The sequence below is a fragment of the Pezoporus wallicus genome, unplaced genomic scaffold (assembly GCF_028554395.1).
Source record: "Pezoporus wallicus isolate ANWC-B61680 ecotype Strahan unplaced genomic scaffold, APGP_CSIRO_Pwel_v1 contig_13721, whole genome shotgun sequence".
Lineage (NCBI taxonomy): Eukaryota > Metazoa > Chordata > Aves > Psittaciformes > Psittacidae > Pezoporus > Pezoporus wallicus.
Genome location: NW_026640870.1, coordinates 573,164 through 587,966, shown reverse-complemented (window position 1 = coordinate 587,966; position 14,803 = coordinate 573,164). Strand labels below are relative to the sequence as shown.

The following is a 14,803-nucleotide window of genomic DNA, read 5'->3' as shown; positions in this document are numbered from 1 at the left end:
TCAGCTAATGGATGAAAGGCACTTGTTACATTGCTCTGCTGGAGTAGATGAAGCTGATGTGTTCTCCATTATAGGTACCTTGCTTCCAGGGAAGCCAGAACAGATCCAGAGCTCAGTTCCACATCCAAGTGCTTATTGTGAAAGTCACAACTGCTATTCACAGGCTGTTTAGATGTTTTTTTTTTTTTTTCTGAAAAAAAAAAACCCCTAAATTTATTGACTTTAAGGTTAAAAATCCTTGGATTCATTTTCAGATTACATGAGGAGATGTTTCGGACTGGGAGTGGTTTTGCCAATAAGCAGATTGTCATCTAACCTGAGCAAACTCTATTTTACTCACTAATAATATTTGAGCAGCTTAAAAGTCTATCATCTGTTTCCTTGCTGAGCATGTGATCTTCTGTCAGGCAAGCAGTTTTATTGCTCTCATTTCAGGCTGCCTAGCAAGCTATCAATGTTATATCTACATCTATGTATATTATTATTATTCCCAAGAAAGAGTCACTCAACTTATTCACTCATTAGGGTGAAACCCCCCAAATATCAGATACCATGCAAATGATGCATATATGATACAGAGTCATTCTAGATGTAATAAATTGCCTTCAAGCTGTGTTTTAAACTCACTACACTTCTACAGGCAAGGTTTTATAGAGCTTTCAAAGTAAACACTCAAAGCTCACCATCGTAATATACCAATGCATTTTAATCCAAATAGAAGCAAATACAGTGAATACAGTACTTTTGTGTATAATATTATCCATATATTTTATATGAAAGATTCTAGACTCCATTTTTCTTCCAGACTTTGCATAGTTAGTACAGCCACTACCCCTAGTAACCTGCTAATTTAAGAACAACAGGGTAGTGCATGCGGTGGGCCATGCACTTCTGCCTGTCAATAAAAATACTGTTTCTTTTCACAGCTATTTCTTTTTCTAAATCCATCCTTGTGTCTTCCAGGTTTTTCAGAGACTGTTCAGATTCCAGTAGTTTTTGCTTCAGGGATTCAATGGTCTCCGTTAGTTCTTCAACTTCACTGATCAACCTGCACAGAATTACAGTAAGTGGTAAAAAAAGAGCAGAAGCCAGTTAAAAAAGCATAGAACTATAGGAGGAATAAAGATCAACAGCTATGGAATCATAATACCCAACAACGAAGGAGCTCAGAGAGGTCCTACATACTTGGTCAAAAGCAGTGTTCACTTTCCCAGCTTCTGTATAGAAGTATCCCATGATTCAGATTGTACCAAGAATGCTTTTTGCCACTAAGCACAGCGAAACTATCCATCCTCACCCTCTCCCACTATGTAGGACACTTGTACCAAGAATTACAGGACAGAAATTGTTTGATAAGTCACCCAGTTTGACTGGATCAGCATTTTGTTAAGCCTGGTTTTTGATACCTGTTCACTGGTATAAAACCCAAGAATTACAGAATGGTACTTGTGCCAGAGATCAGAAAACAGTGTTTAAAAGCAGATAAGCTTTTAAAGAAGCAGTAGAACTTCATTTGTTAAAAAGCAGCACGTCACTTCAACTGAAAGTCAGTGGGGGTTACATGCTTTACTGCAATCTGCTGCAGAGAAGGCACATATTTACTTCCTGGGAAAACAAGATCCCTGTGTTCTGGGCAAACGGAGCTACTACAAAAAGCGTAAGCCTGGCAGTTAAACACATGCCCACTCAGCAATGCACTTGCCTGTGTCCTTAAATCCCACTGAAAGAAACACCCATACTGAAAAGCTTGTGCATGGATGGGTTGTTGAATCAGGACCTTAAGTAAGTGTGTCTGAGATGGTACAAAGCGCCTGGATTAACTATAACTTTTTTTCTCACTGTATTAGCACAGCATATTGGCTTTGAATGCTAGGCCCCTTTGCTACAAGGATATTATAAGCCTGCAAAAGCTGATTCTCCGCTTCTCCTAAGGGCAGGAAAATGTGAAGGAGGAGAATCAATTACAAAGCCTGTAATGAGATCAAAACTGACAAATGTGACATTCAGACCTTTAATTTGAAAGGATTTGTTGACCTCCAGTTTTAAAACGGATTATTACTGGAAATCAAATGCCACCAGCCCGATGCTTTGTAGTACGGAGGACTTGTCTCAGACTATGAGTATGTTGCAGCTCATTTATATTCTCAGCACTTGAAGCATAATTCATTTGGCACATAGTCCACCTTGTGGTGACTTTTGCTAAGAGCAACAGGGTTGCAAGTGATCCAAGTGATCCACATGCTGTCCAATTTCTTTGGATCATCTAAATCAGAAAGAAACCACACAGTTCAGAGAAGCAAGTGTTGAGACAAAAGGCAGAGTTGAATCTATAGATTTTCATTTGTCTATAAATTAAGTTAAAGTGATGTTTTCCTCCCGGTGGTTTCAGTCAATTGAATTATTTCGGACTTACATCAGAATCAAACCTAGTAATAAAAGCTAAAGACTATGTGTTGCCAGTAAAAGGTGCAAAACCTGTCTAACATTACTTCTGGATAGAATGGACACCTTGGAGGACTTGTTTAATAGTTTTTACCTGAATTGTGCTTCGTCTTTGCAGAGCTCTATGTTGGGCCTAAAAGACCTGTCATACAGCCTTGTTTGAGCAACTTTCACTGGGGCTTCTTTGTCTTTGATGGCTTTTTTGAGAGCAGCAATGTTCGCTTCTTGATTCCCAATCTCCCTAAGCACCTAAGAGAACACCCAAGGAAAAGAACTGTTTAAAACCACACATATATTGTCTCCGAGTAGGCTTTATCCATTTGTTCATGGTCCTGGTAAATCAGTTACCGTCTTGACCTCCTGTTTGGCCAGAATAGGGAAGAAATAGAAGTACAAAGGTGGGTTTGACCTCTACTACTAAAATGAGAATCTGATCTTTCTAAAAAGCAGCAGAAAATATTCTGCAGGCTGTTCAAAACCTCTTTCACATCTCACGTGGGATGACAACACATCCTACCTCCATGAATTGCTTTTAATTGTAAATTATCCAAGAATAATTCAAGTGATTTTGAAGGAGACTGAGAACTTTTCTTTGACTTTCTTCATATTTACATCCATCTCTCATTTAGAGAAGCACAACAGATAGCAAAAGGCTGAATTGGAGCCACGATCAGACTTATAGGATAGTAAGGTGGCACAAGATAGTGTTTGATACTTGACATGGACTACATTTTGTTCTGGAGGACAAATCTACTGTGATCTTCTCAAAAGAGATTTTTATGCCTGTAGCCAGCATTCAAAAAACAGCACTTACGTTCTTCAAATGATGCTCGAGGTTGTGTTTTGCATTGTCCAGCTCCTCACAGCGCCTGACAAAAGCCTCATTCACAGCAGCACATTGTCTCCTCAGGTCCTCAAATACATCATGAAGGATGCTGTCAATCAAGGCACGGAGACTGATGGAAGCCATTTTTTCTCGTTCTGCCCTATAGATGTTGTCATGGGTGAACTTGGGCCATGTCTCTGGTGTTGAAGCACTGGAAGAGGTAAATGGTAAACAAATAGGAACCTTGCTCTTTTGTTCAAGTTGCACTCAAGAAGACAATCTGAAGCTGATTCTCTTCCTGTGTAAGTGCTGTCAACCTCTACTTGTTTTCACTGCTGCATGCAGCCCAGACTTGTCATGAAGGGAGACAACTAACCCTTTATAAAACGAATAAACTCTCATTCATTTTGTGCTTTCTGAGGGAAGTAATACACAAAGTCATCCAAATGTCTTCCATCTTTAGATGCTACTAAGGTAAAGAAGGTATATACATATTTTTTTGTGCAAGCACAAGCAATTAAGTCACCAACAAATAAAGCCATGAATGTATTTAAGCTTTACAGTCTGTGCCTACCTTGAAACAAAAGGTTGTACTTCACCATTTTGAGCAGCAGGAGGAAATACATAGCACCTGGGACACTGCATCATATGAACACTGCCTGAAAGAGCAGGGGGAAGCAGCAGGACTTACAGTAATAGTAACACTCTGTTTCTGGAAGCACTTGCCTTTCCCGAAAGAATGGCATGCCTGCTGATGTCAAACAATAGGTCTCAATAGGATTTAGATCAGCCTTTAAAAGTATAAAGCCCATTATTTCCAAGAAAAACTTTTACAAGCTCAGTTTGCATACAGTGAACCAACTTGACCGTCAGTAGCATGCCATGCTGACATGGTAGCAGTACCTTTACTATCCATGCAGCTATTTTAAAGCTATGACATGGTATGTCCAAAGAAGCAGGAATCACACCCTTAATTCAGACCAGCAGGACAGCTTTCACTGACACAAAGAACGTGTTGTAGCTTACCAAAGGATAACGACAGCAACTACTCACCTTTCCTCATACTTCACTGAACAAGGATGGAACTGGATGCTGGTGCTCTCGTTACTGTATCTGCCACATTTATCATCAATGTTGTACGTCTCAACTTTGTCTGACAAGTCCATTTCACAGATCTCTTTATGATCCCGATTTAGCCTGAAAAGTCATTATTATTACACACTGTTAATGGAAAACAACACAATTAACAAAGCTTTTATGAACCGAGGCTCTGAGCCTTCGCCTGTCAGGAGCAATGAGAACATAAACTTTCCTTTCTGTATGGAAAATCCTAACCAAACCTTCTCTCCCACAACTATCTGCTGGAAGGACAGTAAGCCTCGTGTGCTAATCACTACCCTAGACCTTCAGTACTGTTCTGTGCCTACTGAAGGCTTAGAGCTCTTATGCCCAGAGACAAAGGAGTTGTTGGACATTGGATTTTATATAGTAATCCTAAAACACAGGATGTTTTCAGTAGTGGTTACAGCTGCAGTTATTATGGGCAAAATAGATAGGAGGTTTGCCCAACAGAACACTCTTCCCATAATAAGACATCAGGTAAGTGTTAGCAGAAGACCTATCCTTCTCTTTTACTTGAGCATGAATCAAATTTAAGACCTCCGTAAAGTGACCCTCTATTATTCTCTGAGTGCTCTGATCCAGCCTTTCAAAGACTGGAGCATGCAGGCTGTGTTATTGTCCTTGGAAGAGAGAAGTACGATGATATTCAGAGTTAAAACCGCTCCTTTTTTTGCCGATTAAATGAGTCACAGGTCGCCCAATTAGTTAGAATGACTTCAGACTACAAAAGGCAGGGGGTCATTATCAACTGTTAACACCAGATGGCATTCTAACATAAGGAATGACGAAGACTGCCGACCACTGACACTAAACGATAGTACTAAAGTGGTACTAAAATGAACTTAAAACAATCATAAAAAGCAAAGCCTAAACTCAATAGACTCTTCTCATACTCTAATTGATATAAAAGAACTACTTTAAATTATTTTGCGTTTATAAACATTCTTTCTAAATATATTTCACTTTATCTGGTAAATAGCAGAAATTAGAAAGAATAAAACCTAAAATACAAAGGCTTACAGCAGTGGACTCTCTCATATCGATGCACCTTAGGATTCAGGTAACATCTTTCCAAAGAGCTTGTTATAAATTAAAAGCAAATATTCCTTTTGAAATGCAAAGAACATCCATAATGATACAGAAGGTAGAATGTTCATATTTTAAGTTCACACTGACATCTGGTGGCAAAAAACTCCTCTTGGAAAGGTCCTTTGATCAGATAAACTATTTTAAAAGAGCCTATACTACAAATACATCACAGGTGAACAAGGTAGAATGATATCCAGATGATACTTTCATTGCATTGAGGTTTAGTGTTGGAGAATTAGATCAACACACAGATCTGAAAATCTAAAGCATGGCTTTAGGGCACAACTCCTCCTACCTTACCCCACTTGGAAATCCTGGACTTTCATCACCAAGTACCTCTTTTCAAGTTTAAATGGAATTCACACAGCTCATAAGCCTGGCTCTGGTATGATCTTTATCCACTGGGCACTTTACCCCTATATATTTGGCTCTATCACTTAGCTACAATGGTATCATGAAAACTGGCTTACCGCATCTGGTTAGCAGCTTGCGACAAAGTTGTTTTCAAAAGCTCCTGAATACTTCTGATAAGCTCAGCTTCCTAAACAAAAACATTGAGACTTCTGTGATATCTGGAGCAGAGCATACTATCCTGCAGAGCAATTTGATTTCAGTGGCTGTGGATAAACACTTAACTCTTCTGCTCACTACTCACCCTATTATTGGTAGACATGATTATCCAAGGAGTTAGCAGATGCTGAGGTTAACTCAGTGGTAAGCCCAAGGCAGCAGCAATACTTGGAACACCTCTAAAACGTGGGGATTCATTATTTTCATATTGCATATTCTATGAAAAAGTCTATGTTCTATGAGATTAAACAGAATATCTGAATGACTTGCACAGCCTTAAAGTAGGCAAAAATAAGCAGATCAGCTCCTCTGGCAAGACACCAGCTTCCAGAACCTGCTGAGTCCTTGCAGCTGCCTTGTCCTGTTGGAAGTGTTTTATCTGCATTCAAGGGAGAGGCTTCCCACCACTCTGAAGCTCTCCAGAAGTATACTTTGACTGGTGATAAGGTGCTATTTAACATAAAGTATCAGCATCTTGTTGGCCTGCCTCCTTCGAATGCTTTGTATTTACTAGAACCAGTAGTTACTATTCTATGATTTAAACACCTATTGCAGCAGGTGTAGGAAAGCTGTCATAATATAGGCCAAATGACACTTAGAGCTTTATTTTTTTTTAATTAGATCTATTTATTCCAGAACCCATTTTGCTCCTGGTGAGGGACAGTATCAAAGGCCTGCAGTTATCTCAAATATGCAATGTTGACTGAGGGGTTGATTTCCTCTCAGCTGCAAGACGTGAAGCTTTGCCTCACTTTGATAATAGAGCCAATGTCTGCAGTTTCAGCTCAAGCTGGTTTTAGCAGGAATGCTTACTTCAGCACAAACACGAATAAACCAAAAAAGACCACACTTTCTAATATTCTTTTATTGAACAAAAATACCAGGTTCTCATTTTTGACTGCAATAATGCTGCTTTAGGGATTATCAGTGCTCTACGTGACTTTACTGACCTGGTGATTACATAGTATTATATAAAACACAGTCCAGCAAGCATTTTCTTTGTTATTATTTAATATTCAAGGCTCAAATATTAAAAAGAGATTTGTATATGAAAACCTCTTCCTTAATTTTGCTGGTTTACATCAATGATAGTCATCCAATGACAGCTAAGGGAGTATATCCTTACTAATAAACTTTATTCCCAGAACACTGCTGGCACTCATTCATCTTTGCACTGGTTTTGACAAATAAATGAGTGTGTATGTCCCTGCAGTGTCAGTTTCTCCATCATAAGACACCAACAGGGACCATAAAAAAGATCATTTTATTTCCAAATGGAAAAGGATGATAATCATGATGGGAAAGAAAATATTATTTTTAAGGCTCTAAAAGAGCAAAACTAAAATGAATGCATAGCTGAAGGTATCATTTTACAAACTATGAGAACATGAAACCTCACTTCCTGCACAGAGGAAGTATTACAATGGATGAGTTGTCAAAGTAAAAATTCCCAGGATTTCAAAGAGTTGGGAAGACCCAGCACTCAAAATTACATTTACAGTAATTTATATTATTTTGTGTTGGATGCAAATAAAAAGATCACCAGTTCTCTATGAGTAATTTCAACTAAGAAAAGCCTTCCTTTAGCAGTTAAGGTCTCTCACATGGAAAGAGTGAAATAATGCAGTAAAAAAGAATTCTCTTGTGGAATGACCTAAAACAAAATTTACAAATGGATTCCTTGTTGAGGAGATATGCATTCAAATATGACATTTAAAACTGAAGAGACAGTTCTCATCATTAGTGGCAGGCCAAGACTGGTTAGAGTGAATAAGCAGGTGTAAATGACAATGAATTTTCAATGCTTATCTACTAAATCTTAACTTTTAAAATAGATTAAAAGTCAAGTTGTATGGCTGGGAGTTGCTGTGGCAATAGGTTGAAAAGGAAGATCCTTCATCCCAGCTGTACTCTTAGTCATGTTAGACATCCAGCCTGTTGCCCACCCATAGCTATGGCTGGCTCATGGGACTGATGTGGGAGAAGGTCCACACTGAAGTAATTCCTTCCAGGTAGCACTACCTGCAGAGGAGAAGGACCTGGGAACCTCAGACACCATGTGGAGGACTTCTAAAAGGCCACGTCTGCTCCTTCACATGTTCTTTGCAGAGTAAATTCCAACAACCTGCAGCCAGGAGCACAGCTTTCTTGGACTCATTGATTTCACCCATAAACATGTGGGTGATTCCCCGCTGAAATCCTGAGGGCAGATCTGGGTTTCAGCAAGTGGCAGAAGAGATGACCTTTTTGTGGTGGGTTCACAAAACTGTGCTGGCAATCCATCTGAAGGCCCAGTCTGCACTGAGAGGAAAAGCAAGTGGAAGAGTTCTACAAGATAGCAGCATCTCTGGTTCAGAGAACAACATTAACTGACATTTGCGTTTGAAATGTCTTTTTCTTCTCCTCGTTTTCCCATACATGTCATCATGTGCTATTAAAATGAAATACTGTCAAATCTGAAGTGATCTTGGCTTCTTTTTAGCTATCTTCTCCACAGTTAACACTAATAATAACTCTCTGTTATTATAAATGGTTGTCAATTAACAGGGAGGGAACATTTGATACTTCAGCATATTCCCAGCCATTGGTTTTATTACAGTATTTAATGTTTATGATGCAGAAGTTGAATTTTCCCCAAATCTTGTGATAAAACCATCCCAGTTCATGACTTTGTAAGTGTCTAATTAATGGTGCAAAGAAAATGTTTAAGAGCAGATGTTTATGACTTCCATGAATTTACAAACTCAGGTCTTTTGCAGCCTTCTTTCCATCAGCAAGTTGCAGACGTCAGCAAAGTCTAAATACAGCTCCCAGGACCAGCATGATACAGTGTGAGAGCAGCTAAGAGGAACTGGTAGAACCGTGTGAGAGAGGCTGTGCAGTCACCCTTGATTTCAAACCCAGCTGCACCCACCCACCCATCCATCCATCCATCCGTCAGCAACAACGTGACACCAGATGTTCCGCACATCAGCACAGCAAATAAAAGCAAGCGAGCTCACAGATCTCACCAGCTTCTGACCTCCAAACAGTGTGTAAGAGGAAGCCTGTTCTTCATTACAAGTGGGAGTAAAAGCAGGTACCATCTTCAAAATCCTACTTCTTTCACTGGCCCCTTTCCTGCTGGTCTCTGAATTATTTCAGATACTGAAAATAAGCACTTGCACTCTTAACTGAGTTGTCTACATACAGGAGTGTTCTATTGTACAACTGGTTCACTTGGCAAAGTGTCTGGAAATGGTATTCTGTTGTCTTCCTTGCCCCAGTACTGCACTTAGCAGGAATGCATACATATGAATCCTTTCTCCACCTTTTTAAACTTTAATTTTACACAGTTGACAGGATCTTGGCTGAAGCTTTTGTCTTTGGCATGAGGGAATAGCTGGGGCTGACTTCATTGTTGAAGCAAACACACAACAAATCAACACTCTGAGTCTAGGGTAGAAAAATGGTGTCAATGTAAGTACATCCACTTATTCCACAGTCATATCTGGCACTCAGCTAATGAGTCTGGACAGTGGAAATAACCTTGAAATGCAGTATATACGCAGCTGAAAAATGATTTATTGACAGTTCACCACCATGTGGCAAGTCCTTTGCTAGGGCTTACATTTTCAAAATTAAATGTGTGCACATAAACTTACTAAACTGTCATTAAACTGATGCAAAGGGGGTTCAGAGGAGATGTCATAGAGCTTTTGAAAGACAAAAACCTCATACAAAACTGATGGCTTGACTGCTTTTAAATTCAGCTATTTCCACTGCAGCAGCAAAGTAAAATTATTCTATTTGAGAGATTTTATCTTCTTTTTAGTCATCAAGATCCTTCTTTACTGGAGAAATAATTGTGTGTTTCTGCTTCTTTTTCTTAACCAGAACTGCATTAAAAAGAGATTAATATGCTGTTAAGTGGAGTCAATGAACTTCTGAGTAGCAGATGATTTTACTATGCATGTGAGGAGCTTTTACTTAAATACATTCATCTCTCATTCCAGACGTGGCTACTTAGTGGTGGAATTTATCACGATAGGTGATCTAAATGTGATTCCATGCTGCAAAGGAAATAGAACAGATGAATTGGACCCAAAACTCCCTAAAAGAAATAGGTAGTGTGCCAAAAGAAAACCATCAGGAAACCCCAGAATGTTATCTGGATGCATAAAACATCCATCAGAAATACCTGTTTTCTTTGTGAGCCATCTGAACAGATAATGAAAGTGCAATTACATGCAGGGATTCAAAACTGCTTGTATCTGTGTATTTGATGTCATCTCTTCAAATGTCATCTGCCAAGGGGCTGCTGAAATGTGGTTGTCTCAGCAGGATGCTCTGGGAACTGGGAAATCTTTTTCACTGCTGCAGAAAACTGACAGGGGGAACAAAACCTCTGTGCTATGAAAAGCTTTTCCATGATGATGGGAAAGGTAGTCCCTTATCCACACATCCTCTTCTCCTGGCTGCAGGTTCCCCCAGTGTCTGTCCATTGGAGCCAGCAGGAACACAGCAAAGATACCAGAGAATGATATCAACACAGACCTGGGCTGCTAGTAGGTGAAAAAGAATTTCAAAGAAAGGAAAATGATGTAGAATATCAATTAGCTGTGTAATTAAAACTGCAATGAGAGGAACATCTATTTCCTAGCATAGCTGAATTTTGGAAACTAGTTCTTCTTTTCCTCAGTTTTTGCATGGGAAGAGAATAAATTATGCTGGATCTCTCTTGCATTATGATTTCTTGAGAGAATAAAGATTAGAAAGTGACTGGAAAAGTGAGCAACATTCAGAAACGGTATGTCAGTACTTTAGTAATAAAATTTGCAGAACTCCTCCAAATCGGCAAATGCTGTATCACAGAGCTACCAGGGAACTGGGCCATCAGCTTGGCATTCTGTGCAGTGAACAGTCAGAATTCACAGAAGAGCAGCGCGAAGTGGCAAGAATTATTAGTTTTGGAGAGAGTAAGAAGTACAAAGTACAATCTGATTTCTTGCAGTGAAAGAGGTAAGAATATTGCTGCAACTTCAAGAGCTGGCAAAGCCACAGAGGGCACATTTTAACACCTATTTGCAAGCGTTTGTGCCATGAAATCTATTCCTTTGTGAAAATGGAAAGGATTTCCTCTGATATTGTGTACTTCTCTTCCTTCTGCACTGCAAAGGTCATTGGCATGGCAACAAAATCTTCATTTCTCAAGAGTCCATCTGCTGCTGGCACACCCGCCTCAACTGAGCTCACATCATTCCTTTTTGATGACATCCTACTTGGCTGTTGACTGTCTGTCGTCACAGGCACACAATCCCAATTTCAGGTGAAGAGTTAGCAGCAGCAGCAGATGCACTTCTGAGCAACAAACAGACTATTCCCTGAGATCAGGAGGAAAGAAATACACGAGAGAAATCCTGCCAGGCAATGATTTCTTTTACTATATCTTACATTCCATGATTTCTCTAAAACATCAGCAGCTGATGAAAAGAATTGCTGTCCTGTAATCTGAATCTTGTAACAATTCACACACTGAAATAGCCTATACATTAACTCTCACATGTTTATATTTTTGACAGGATCAACCTCTTAAATATTGATTAAGATTCAGCAACTGTACACCATTCCTATTTGAAATACTGCTAAATGCGATCATGCTCAACACTATCATGCCATCAACCATGTAAGTCTCTTCAATATTTTTCTAACAAGTAGTATTAATCATCTGGTTTAATCAGTAACCCATCATGAATCAACTTTCACAGTAAATTGGAGACTGAAGGCAAATACTCATTCCTTTATTTATGGGACACTCGAATAGGTGTAATTCCAGAATGAAAAATGACCCTGGGATCTGTTCTCTATAACATGGGCAGCCACAATAATTACACCAGCTTTGATGGCAGTCTACACACCGTGTTGGACCTCAGTGACAGACAACTGTCAGCTGAAGTACAGCATCCTCTATAGGAGGAAAAGGATAAAAGAAATTTCAGGAGAATCTCAGGTTTGTTGAAGTCACATTGTCAGAAATACCGTCTGTGCCCTTTGCTTGCCTTGAACTGTTATCTTGTGTAGGTGTCACACAACTACATCATTCAGGATGTCGAAATGATGGTCTGTGTTGAGACACTGCCACACAGTGCTGGATCACCACCTCGTCATGAACCTTGGCAAGACTACATTAGCCTCAGTGGGAAAAGGTAATGGCAGAGTCTGCCAGATTTGGACAGCTTGAGCATGGGAACAGCCAAGGGGCATTTCACTGGTCCTTATTAAGGGTACTTTGCTTACTGGGCATTGCATTTTTAAAGTGTAACCTGTGGAGATGAGGAGACTAAATTGAGACTGGAAGAAGTTTAACAACACAATAGGATGCCCATCCTGGCTCAGGAAACCTCTGTTTTGATTTTGCTTGGATTTCGTCTGGGGTGGGTGGGTGGGTGAGGGGTCTGGTCTCCTGTAGTCATCCTCATGTGATTTTAAATACTTTTTAAACAGAGGAAGGATTTTAAACAATCCTTCTTAAACCTAGGAGTGGACAGAGTCCAGGCTGTCCTAGGCCTCGGCATTGTCACAGGATATCTGCAGTTATCACATACTGACCAAGCTGTTCATCGTTTTAGAGAGTAGAGCAGCACTAAGAGACAGCTGCCAAGAACCCCTGCTCACCTTCAGCAGCTCTTGTTCCACCTCATCACTGACCAGGTCCGGGGGTTGCCTCCTCTCCCGACACCGCAGGTTATCAGTGGCAATGGCATAGGGCACCGCGGTGGCATCGAGCGCCCTTTCCAGCCGCAGCTTCTGGGCTGCCAGGAGGCCTGTCTCGGCACCCAGGTCCTCAATCTGCCTCTGCAGCTCAGACTTCCAGAAGTGTACGTCCTGCAGGCGCTGGCCCAGGGCGGCTGTGGAGTTCTGCTGGCCGCGCTGAGCAGTGGCAGCGGCACGGGCACACAGCTCCTTGGACTCGGCCCGGTTGCGCTCGCCCCGCTCGCAGCCGGTGAAGGCCTCGCTGTACAGATCAGAGTGGCGCTGGTGCCACTCGTGGGTCAGGTACTTGGCAGTACGGAAACCGGACGCGGTCAGGCGGCTGGAGGAGTGGGGCCCCGTGTTCAGCGCCACCTCACACACCTTCCTGGATAGCTCGGCGGCGGGCACAGCCTGCGGCGCCGGCTCCTCGGCCAGCAGCGCCTCGGCCTGCGCCATGGCACCGCCGCCTCCCGCAGGGCCAGGCCCCGCGTCCTGCCGTCGCCGGGGCAACGGCGGCAGCCAATGAGGAGGCGGGTTCCTTCCAATCGGGAGGCAGCGGGGCGCGGTGGGGGTACTGGGGGTGTCATGGCGGCGTGATGGTGGGCTCTGGGGCGGGAGGTTTCCCCGTCGCAGGCCTTGGAGCGTGTCGCAGTGTTCATAATCCGCGTGTGCGGCCGTGTTGGTGAGAACAAAGGTACGCTGAAGTCTCCACGTTGCGTTCTGGCTCCCCTTTGTGCTAAGGAACTTTTCATTTCCAGCCGCCGCGTGAGCGCAGCAGCGCTTTATGGTGTTGGCTTTGGAAATGGAAGAGAGTCCTGACAGGATTTCAGCCAGGTTCCTGCCCAGCAAACTCTGGAGGCGAGGAGGAGGTGCAGCACGCCCCTCTGGGATGGCTCCTGAGTGGGGGGCAAGGCCTGAGGGGGGTCTGCGGCATCCCCTGGGCTTAGGGCCTTCAGTTTAATCCGTTTTCGCACCTCCTTCCATTTTTATACCAAAATGTTCACCCTTAAGGCAATTTGAGTGACTGTGGCCTTGTCATAGGTCAGGTGCATGTGAAATTCAGTTGCTGTGGCATCCCCTGGTGAATTTTCCCGTGGGAAATGTAGCTTGTGCTTGAATTACATTAAGTCTTGGGGGATGCCATCAATGAGCAGCAATAAAGGAAATTAAAGGAAGGGTTCGAGGCAGAGGCGTCTCCAGAGCTCTTGGAGGAAGGAGGGAAGGTGTTGAACAGCACGGTGACAATAGGGGGCACTCTCGTCCTTGCACTGCGACAGAAACTCTTCAATGTCGTTTCATTGTAGAAAACGGGAAGAAAAAGCCACGTGCGCTGAAGCTTGCTCGGTGTCATCCCGGCTGATCGGCGCCTGGAGGAGAGCAGTATCTGAGCTGCATCGAGGTGAACACAGCAGGTAGCACAACCACACCACGGCATGGAGAAATGACTCCCTGCCTGCTGAGAGATGCTGTTTGCACCACACAAACATATGCAGGGGACACTTTGCTTTATTAGAGTTTGCTCTAAATCCACAGTCAGTCAATGGTCAATTTTCCAGTGGGGTCTTGCACTCTTTAGAAAGATCAAGTGCTTGTCCCTGATGGAGAGCTTGCTTTGGAAAGATGCACTGTGCATGGGCTGCAAGCTGCTGCCCACCAGCCCTGTGCTGCAGCTGCCAGCACATGTCCAGCAAAGGCTCTTTTCCATAGGGACAGTGTTGAAAAAGGAGATTCAATCCCAGCAGAGATAAGAAATCCTTCACCTTCCCTTTTGCAAATATTATAATTGGCCCTCCACTTAAATAGCAGCAGTAGATGATGCTCTTTGCATTGCTGAAGTCTCAGAAATGACACGCTTTGCTTTCCCTTCACACTTCATTTCTCTCCTTTTTCTTGCATTTTCCCACTAACTGTAGCTGTCCTGTCTGTTCCTTTCCTTATGTTACCCCCAGCCTGTACTTTTCTTTCTCTTTCCTCTGCTTGTGGGCTTCTCTGCATGGTGATCTATGCAAATTTTGCAGTTTT

General features: G+C 42.1%; 1 protein-coding gene across 1 annotated transcript; it reads right to left on the bottom strand.

Annotated features, from left to right (window-relative positions):
• Positions 1-688: 688 nt before the first annotated feature.
• Positions 689-13,237, bottom strand: TEKT4 (tektin 4). Its single transcript, XM_057420876.1, has 6 exons — positions 12,704-13,237; positions 5,950-6,020; positions 4,322-4,465; positions 3,257-3,479; positions 2,537-2,691; positions 689-1,048 (listed from the first exon to the last, which is right to left on the bottom strand). The coding sequence occupies exons 1-6, from the start codon at positions 13,235-13,237 to the stop codon at positions 835-837; spliced, it is 1,341 nt and encodes a 446-aa protein (XP_057276859.1). The 3' UTR covers positions 689-834.
• Positions 13,238-14,803: the final 1,566 nt, after the last annotated feature.